General features: G+C 37.2%; 1 protein-coding gene across 2 annotated transcripts in view; it reads left to right on the top strand.

The window, feature by feature from the left end:
• Positions 1-8,545, top strand: part of TC2N (tandem C2 domains, nuclear) — a 28,553-nt gene extending 20,008 nt beyond the window's left edge. For both annotated transcript variants that reach the window (XM_006754710.2, XM_006754711.2), the window contains exons 9-12: positions 534-725; positions 3,776-3,890; positions 5,089-5,288; positions 7,383-8,545. In XM_006754710.2, the coding sequence (XP_006754773.1) occupies positions 534-725; positions 3,776-3,890; positions 5,089-5,288; positions 7,383-7,493 (618 nt within the window). In that variant the 3' untranslated portion in view covers positions 7,494-8,545. The remainder of the gene's footprint in view (positions 1-533; positions 726-3,775; positions 3,891-5,088; positions 5,289-7,382) is intronic.
• The last annotated feature ends 1,122 nt before the right edge of the window (positions 8,546-9,667 follow it).

Below are 9,667 nucleotides of genomic sequence, written 5' to 3' on the forward strand. Positions count from 1 at the left end.
AGTGGAACAAGCGTTACCAAAAGAGAAATTGGATCCCAATAGATGGGAAGAACATTAGACAAACAATCGCTCCCTTAAAGAAATAATTCAAGCCTTGTAATGTGAACAAGTTAGATTTTGGTACCCAGAGAGCTCACCTGAGATTCTGACACCTCTCTTATTTGCTGTGGAAGAATTGTGAATAGCTGAGAAGCTGCCCCAGAACCAAAGATGAAAAACAACCTCATTTTCAAAAAGGCAAAAAGCTATATATATATTCTGGTATGCTTGGTGTTGATAGTGACCTGAATTCCTGACTAAGTAATTAAAAGGATGATTTGGGAAAATGAAGAAAGGCAGCAGCTAGGATAAATTCTGGAAAAACAAGTCATGGTCATTCTCATTTTTGTTCGCATTAAAAAGTATTTTTTTATGGTTGTAAAAAATCAAATCTACCTTTCCTAGATTAAAATATATTATTTTTATTTATTTTGTGTTGGCATATCACCCTTTTTTCAGTCCTTTTATTTATATACTTTCTATTTTCTTTTTAGACAATTGAGTTTATGGAAACTTTTGTGTTTGCTATTAAACTCCAAAGTCTGCAAAGTGTAAGGCTTGTATTTAAGGTTCAAACCCAGACTCCCAGGAAGAAGACCATTGGTGAATGCTCGCTGTCACTCAGAACTCTTAGCACACAGGAAATGGATTACTCTTTGGATATAGCACCACCTTCAAAAATTCCTGTAAGTGATAATATATAAATAACCCTAAAGTATGAGTAACTTTAAATTATCAATTAATGTTATAAAAAGTTTTTTTAGTAGCTGATAAGAAAGCAGGAAGGAATCATAAACTGTAAGCTCAGTCAGAGATTGCCTTCAGATCGATTGGGAAAGTTGTTTTTAATCCTGAGCAAGCTAAATAGCTCTTCATTAACTGGGCAAAAACAAGGATTTTACAGCTGGTATTTTTTGTAAAGAACTTGATTATCTTTGAACCTTGACATTCGCTTCTCTCAACTAGCCAGCTGAACACTTAGAGCAGCGGTTCTCAACCTCTGGGTCGCAACCCCTTTGGGGGTCGAACGACCCTTTCACAGGGGTTGCCTAAGAGCATCGGAAAACACATATATAATTATATATTGTTTTTGTGATTAATCACTATGCTTTAATTATGTTTCATTTGTAACAATGAAATTGGGGTCACCACAACATGAGGAACTGTATTAAAGGGTCGCGGCATTAGGAAGGTTGAGAACCTGACTTAGAATGTTTAGAAATCCCTAATAATTTAATTATATAGTTTCTATGTCAGCATAACATTTATAGAAATCAGCCATAAGCTTTGATAAGATCAAACCTTATATGATTTTAAATTTATGTAAGTTTTATATTTCACCTACTGTTCAAAAATATTTATGTTGGCTTAAAGTGGTTCTGAACCTGGGTACGCATTAGAATCACCCAGTGAGGTTTAAAAACATGCCCACACCTAAACCAATTAAATCAGAATATTTGGGGGGTGGGGCCAGAGGCGTCTGTATTTCTTTATCCCGTGTCTGTTATTTTCTGTTCCACCCCCAATGTGTTTTTTATAGCATTTATTACAACTAAGAATTATTTAAGTTACTTGTTTTAAACAAAACAAGGCTTGAATTTTCATCTGTTTCCTTTATAATTTGCAGTGCTCTGAGCAACAGCCTGTCATGTTCTTTGCATTGAATATTTATATGTAGATAGATATGAAAGAATAAATGAAGAATGGGAGAGTGCACAATTAGATTATCGTGTTCAAATATGTTTAAATACATTTGTTTTATAGCTGTGACAGGAGTTCATCGCTTGCATCTTTGAAACTAGCTCAGTAGACAGTAATCTGCAACCCTAGGTTATAGAAGGCACAGATACTCAACTGGACAATTCATATATTAAAACCTAAATTAGTGAGACTAGTAGAGTACACCAGACTCAGCAAAGGTATTTTCTGGGGAACTGAGACATTAGACTCTTACCTGCCTTGGAGAATCTGGATGAACGATTGTGGTTCAGTTTCTACCAAATGATATATCAGAGATCATGTCAGCAAAGGTTTTATTTTATGTGTGGCTACAGATTTAGTTCATGTGAAAAGGTTTATTAACCCGATTTTATTCTGATTGAAAGCAAAAGCAGTACGTTCACTTATTTATGAAAATCAGTGTTTCTTTTTGCCAAAATAGACAAGTTGTTTCATCATTTCGGTCGTTTCACAGGGGAGTATAACCTCTCAACAGTTGAGTTTATGCTTTTAAGTCAGGGGTGGGCAAACTTTTTGACTCGAGGGCCACAATGGGTTCTTAAACTGGACCGGAGGGCCGGAACAAAAGCATGGATGGAGTGTTTGTGTGAACTAATATAAATTCAAAGCATTCACATTTCACTGTTTATCTCTTGATTTCTTACGGCATGACCAGTTTCTTTTTATTTATTTTTCTTAATCCTCACCCGAGGATGTTTTTTCCGTTGATGTCTAGAGAGAAATGGGGGCTGGGAGGAGAAAGAGGAACATCAATATGAGAGAGACACACAGCGACTGGTTGCCTCCCGAGGCCTCCCAACCAGAGCCAGTGATAGAACCTGCAACCCAGGTAGATGCCCTTGCCTGGGAGTCAACCCCGTGGCCCGTTGGTGCGAGCGCTGAGCACCACCGGCCAGGGCGTGGCATGACCAATTTTTAAAACACAGAATCATGTTTCAAGAAAATGCCCAGGATTCAGCCCATGGAATGTACATAGAAAGGCCCTTTTTAGTGAGCCAGGAGCCAATTATTGGGACTGCTGGGCGATGACCAAATAGAAATCTCATCATCAAGAGTCATTCAGCTGTGCAGTAGCTTTGTCGGAATTAATATCAGCGAAGACTGTTATGTCTGTCTGTGCTGAGCCCTGTGAGATCTCTTAACGTTATGTTCTCGCTTCATTTCCGTACTTAACGTTTTTCAACATGTGAGGAGTAATGTTTTTGTGTTTGGACAACTTTATGTTTCTCTCTTTTCGCTCCAAGGGTGTTGGAAGCCAGAGAAGTAGGCTGGGCCGTGTTCTGTTTCACAAACAAGTTACCAGCTTTATTCGGCTGTTCGTCAGCAATACTGAAGAGCACATTTTTTCTTTCCCCCTCTCCCCGTCCCCCTTTTATGGTTTGCCTCAGGTTTTCTTTGACCTTTTCCTTATTATTTCCTGCCTCGTAACTTTCACTGGCTCCCTTCCTGCCAGCGCTCCTCTCTGGCCCGCTTCCATACTGCAGAGTAATTCGGCTCCCAACCCACAGATCTTTTCAGTGTAGCAACCCGTTGTCTTCCGATTCTGCTCGCACCTACTCTGATTTCTACATGGAGGGAAAAAGAATGATGGTTCTCATATATTACACTTGCAAATCACGTTTCGTATGTTCTCAGAAAACAATTCAAATGACTGCGTGTAAGTCTTTTGGACATATGCTTGCACTTGCCGTGTTTATTTCACTGACATTGTCTCTAGTAAAACTGCCTAGGGATTTAAGTTGCTTTTACTGTGAATTGCCTTTTGGCCTCCCTGACTTGGAAGAATCAGGATCTCGCTGTCACTTGCAGTTGCAGAACCCATGAAAGTGAATAGCTCATATGTACAGAACCCATGGCGCTTACTTCTAAACCTCCTCTTATGACGGATAAAAAGCAGTGATTTCAAGAGTACTCATCCTAGCTCTTTAATTTTGAATTTTCGAAATATCCCAAAACTTTATTCTTAATTACCAAGGGACACTTTTGTGACATGCAGGTGTGCCATGCGGAACTTGAGTTGGGGACTTGTTTTCAAGCAGTGAACAGCAGGATCCAGTTACAAATCCTTGAGGCACAGTGCCTTCCAAGCTCATCCACACCTCTGACTTTGAGTAAGTATGTAGTATAAAGCGGAATCTAAAGACAATGTTAGTAAAAGGTTGGTTTTCCCCTACACTGCTATAGTGGAGATTAAAGTTCTAGTAACTTTTATTACTTAATGTGAATACTTATCTTTTACCTTAGAATCACTTTATTGGATTTCAAATTTTAACCCTTGTGCCTACCTGAACCCACTGGTCTCTTGATTCTTATCCAGTTGTGACCTCTGCATTGAGGCTATTCCTTAGTTGGCTCATTAGTTACTGTAGCTTGTGTCCAGAGGACGGCCAGATGTTTCACCGGCCCAGATGATTTGTCCTATGCAACCTTTGCTGGATACTCTGCTAATGAGAAACTTAAGTTTTAAAAAACAAAAATGTCAAACACAACCACTGAAACACGGTTTCCTCCCTGCCCTCGGGGCACAGCCAGGGATTCTGATACTTTCGGTGCGTAGGCCTGGTTCACATGGCTGCCCTAGAGCTGGAGGTTAAGGTCAGTCCCACCTAACGGGCTAGGAGTGGGGTAAGAGCACTCCTTGTTCCTACTAGAAGAAGAGGAAATATCCGAAGCAGACAGAAGTCATGGATGGCCACTGTAACTGATGAGACTAAAAAATACAGCCAAGCACCCAACTCACGAAGCTAGAAAAACAGCAAACACAAAGGAAAGAAGGAAGGAATTAGAGCCAAAGTTGAAGTTGATAAATATTGAGGCAACAACGAAAGACATGCGTAATAAAACTGAAAGCTTTTTCTTTGAAAAGGTCATTAAAATTGACAAACCTATGGTAGGTCGGATCAAGCAACAAACAAAGAAAACGTAAACAAGGAGAATATAATTTCAAATTCAGAACAGATTCAATAATAATAAGACAGTACCATGTATAATTACCGATTCATTTGAACATCTCTGTAAATTAAATGATTTTCTAAGGAAAATTGTTCAAGACCCCCAAAGAAGAGTGAAAATCTGAATAAAACAGTAACTGCTAGTATGTAAAGGTAGTTAAAGAACCTTTTCTAATACAAGCACAAGGCCAAGATGATTTTACTGGCAGATTCTACTAGAAGGTGTTTCTGTTATGGCAGTAGCTCATCAGACCTTGGAAAGTGGCTTCTTTATATTCTTTACAACAAAAGTACGGGCACATATCTTTCTATGGTGTTTTAAATACAATTTTATATATCAAAATTTCTTACGTTTCAGGTTTTTTTGTGAAGGTGGCAATGTTCAGCTCAGGAGAGCTGATTTATAAGAAGAAGACACGCCTGCTGAAGGCCTCCAACGGGAGAGTAAAGTGGGGAGAGACTATGATTTTCCCACTGATACAGAATGAAAGGGAAATTTGTTTTCTCGTTAAGCTTTATAGTCGAAGCTCTGTAAGAAGAAGACACTTCGTGGGGCAGGTTAGTGAGAGTGTTTATCTTGAATTCTTGCCTTGCACTTTTCTGTGCATTTAAACAGTTGGTTAACAAAAGGAATATAGGATAAAATTGAAGTTTAATAGAGGACAGTTCTTTGGCATCATAAATTAAAATTCAGTGTTGCCACAAAAATTAAATTTTATCAGAATTTTTGCTTTAATACAGGTAGTTGGAATTTCTGAGCAATCAGACTTGTCTTAATAGGACTTTTCTTTCTAAATGAACGTTACATTTCTCAAGGGGAGAATAAGTGTTTTTCTGAGCTTTTCAACTGTAGAAAGTATGAGAAGGATGAGTTTTTCAGGAGTGCTCATTCCTTATGAAGAGAGAACACAGTAATTTAATTTCTTAAGGCTTCACATATCCGACTTTATTCTGTTTCATGTTCAACTTAATCTTTACCTCTGTCTGATATTAACTGAATTATGTGAGATTTGAACTTGTAAAAAACATCAATTTTAATAGTGGTTGTGGTATTATTTAGATAGTCAGTATGGGTGTCTGGGTTAATCTATGTAAAAATTCTCAGTAACTTGTCTAAAACAACATAGCACTTGCCCGCTTGCCAATCCTATAGGAACTTGTCTTCTTTTATCCTTTTGCTCTTTACTCTGAGTGGATCAGTGGGAGCTGTCTATTGTGTTTTGCCTTAATTACAATCATGTGACTTACATTTAAATCCCAAAATCTATATTATTGGTTTAAAAGCTTCCATTTGACAAGATGTGACTAGCAGTCTACATGAAACCCTAAAATTATATGTAAATTTTCAAAGATTGGTATTAACTCTTTGATTTACTTCATATATTTTACCTACAATATTTGTTTAAAAATTATAGTTTTGTTCTTCACTTTTTCTTATTCAAAAAGCTTAAACTCAAGAATTCATACAACTAGCATACTTCTCAAAGCCATAAGACCCATGAAGTGAACTCTGTTAAAGTTTTCCTATATCATCAAGCCTCAACTACCCTGTACGAAGGGAATAGGAGACTTACTTGACAGATGATTTTCAGAAAACTTTTTGGTAATTCTACTTTCTCGGTTGAGATTCTAGTTAAGAATAATAATTCTGGAAAGGTTCTTGCTAGCCCTCTGTTACCTGTAGCTTCTCCGGTAGTTTTGGGAGCCACCATGATGGAGTAGCCAAATGTGGAGTCAAGATCACCCACTCCCATTGCAAAGGTTAACTCTGACTATTCTAGATTTAAATTAGATGGATAATTTAACCAAAGCACTCTTACATTATCTGTTTTTATGTCAGGGTTGTTTGTAAGATTTTATGTGAAGGAAAGTTCTTCAGATCATGAAATTAAAGGGAAACATTGAGAAACCAGTGGGTGACCTGCCCTAATTTCTTTATTTAGAAGAATTAGAAACTGAGTCTCAGATTAATTCCAAAGCAACAGCATTTGTTAGTGGTAGAGCTGTGGTGAGAAAAATTCAGGTTTTTCTATCCTTGCTCACCATACCTCCATGATAGGTAACCATGGTGCTATCTTGACTTTGCATAATGCTTTCCAGTTTTCCCAAATTCATCGCATCTATTTCCTGAGGTTACATAAGTGAAGAGCACTGTTTACTGTGGATTATTATGAAATTGTTTACGGTGGATCAAGAATGACTAATGATTAGATTTCAATTACAATTACAGTTTTATATAACATACACAGTGCTTGAAAATGCAGATTTCTTATCCATCTAATTTAAATCCAGAATAGTCAGAGTTAACCTTTACAAAAAAATTTTTGAGTGATTGGGACCAGTTTTAAATTGAGCTCCTAGATTTATTGAATAAGAAAGGATACTCATTATTTTGGGGAAAATGATTATGTAATATCTCACATTGAACTTTTAAATTGCATTGGATCATACAAAATAGTCCTCAGGGTGACTAGATAGGTTAAATGTTTTCACATTTAAGTTTCAAAGAGAGAAATAAAACTTTTGGAAAAGTGGAAAGATGTTTAATTGAAAATATGTAAACTAAATTTCCAATTGTCTTTCATCAATAAGGGGAATTAACTGAACTCCTCGTTACTGTGTTAAGCAAACGGTTGTATTGTTCCTTTACAGATTTGGATAAGTGAAGACAGTACTAACGTTGAGGCAGCAAACCAGTGGAAAGAGACCATTACAAATCCAGAAAAGGTTGTCATCCAGTGGCACAGATTAAACCCATCCTGAAGACTTCCCGCGTTACTTGGTAAAGAATTGGACATTCTTTTAGAAGACTTAAGATTTCAGTTTGCTACCAATGAGAAGAGGCAAATCAATATATTTCTCAAGTCTTTCATGGAGGTCATAATTATAGTATTTAATGGATCTGTTAGAAAATTAAACTTGATAAAACATGGTATGAATTACATCAGGTATCCAAAGTAAAGGAAATGTTTAAGAACTGTGCCGAAATAGACAACAAAAGGGTGGTGTTAATAGGGCAACTAAATAAATTACAAAACCAGTGAGGATATCAACCATGGATAGTTACAGCCATATTATGTTCATAGGGTCTTCTTTAAGCTTTACCTAGATATTCAAAATCTACCACGTCATCCTTGATAGGGCTATTAGGCATTTAGAAGACTTTACTGCTGACTGTTTCAGTGCTAATCATTACTGGTTATATCTTGACTTTATTGTTTACTTTTTGCTACATATTTTCTCCCAGAAAGCAAAAATGAATTGATCTGCTTCAGCTCCTGGGGAAAGTTTGTGCCCTGTGTTTATCACTCCTTATCCATAAGGTCTCACATTGCCAGTTTGTCTCAAAGAAACGTCAGATATAGACAACTACATTTTGGTAAGAATAATGAAAACACCAGAGGTTAAAGATTAATTGGAAACCCTATGTACACACATTTTGCTGTCTTTTTCTCTCTCTCAGATATTTTACTCCTTGTTTTATTAGGAGTTGAAATAAGATTATCATGCATATGGCCTGTCCTAATCAGCAGAATTAAATGAACTTAAATAGCAAATTCAGTATTTTATGATAATCACATCCTTGTTTTTAGCTTTTTTAAATATAAATTATTTGTTCTATAATTCACAATGTTCGAGTATTTTCCCATTTTTGAAATGACCATACCTGATAACACCATGTAGCAAATATTTTCTATTGCAGTGTCTCTCAGGTACTCATTAGAACTCAGTATGTGGATAATTTCAGTTTAATTGGCCATGCACACTGGCCCAAAAGAACAGCTCTTTGGAGAAATAAATAAGGCTGTCCCTGATCTTGGAAAATTTTATTTTATGTTTGCTAATGAGTAGACCAAGTGCTCTGTGTTCATGGTCTTTAATTTTTCTTTCTATCTTACTTTGTCTCACACATGCCAAGAGATAGAAGGTGATATTTTAGGCCAGAAGTATACTTTGCTATAGCTTAAGCATGCCCTCCCTCCTTATTCCAGTTCTTATATTCTGTGCATCTTACTAAGATTTTCTCAAAGAAGCACTTTTCCCCTTATCCTAGGTATTACCTCGCCTCCAGCTGTAAGATGTACATACTTCACCTGCCCTAGCTCTTCCTGCTTAGAGTTTGCACAACAACAGTGGTGTTGTCAGGTCTCTCTGTGCATGTTAAAATATTTATGTTTTAGATTTGTGGAAAATGGCATAGTATTGATTTTGATTTGCGAAAAATGGCATAATACTCACATGGACTTTTTAAAAATATATATTTTATTGACTTTTTTTACAGAGAGGAAGGGAGAGAGAGAGGGATAGAGAGTTAGAAACATCAATGAGAGAGGAACATCAATTCAACTGCCTCCTTCACACTCCCTACTGGGGATGGGCCCGCAACCAAGGTACATGCTCTTGACCGGAATTGAACCTGGGACCCTTCAGTCCACAGTCTGACACTCCATCCACTGAGCCAAACCGGTTAGGGCTCACATGGACTTTTAAGATAAATCACCTTGTGTGGTAGTCTTGAATCTTTGAGACAAATGGTAACTATTTGAAAAAATTTTAAATACTTTTTTTAAATCCTCACCTGAGGAACATTTTTTTTTAAAAAATGATTTTACAGAGAGGTGAAGGGAGAGGGAGAGAGAGGAAAAAAAATACTGATTGGTTGCCTCCTGTACGTGCCCTGACCTGTATTGAACCCGCAACCCGGGTATGTGCCCTGACCAGGAATCAAACCCACAACCCTTTGGTACACAGGATGATGCTCCAAACAACTGAGCCACACTGGTCAGGGCTAAAAAAATATTTTTTTAATAGACTTTATTTTTTAGAGCAGTTTTAGGTTCACACCAGAGTTGAGAGGAAAGTACAGAGATTTCCCTTGTGACTCCTGCTCCCACATATGCACAGCATCTCGCACCAGATGGTATGCTTGTTAAAAA

This window comes from Myotis davidii, unplaced genomic scaffold, assembly GCF_000327345.1.
Source record: "Myotis davidii unplaced genomic scaffold, ASM32734v1 scaffold732, whole genome shotgun sequence".
Taxonomy (NCBI): domain Eukaryota; kingdom Metazoa; phylum Chordata; class Mammalia; order Chiroptera; family Vespertilionidae; genus Myotis; species Myotis davidii.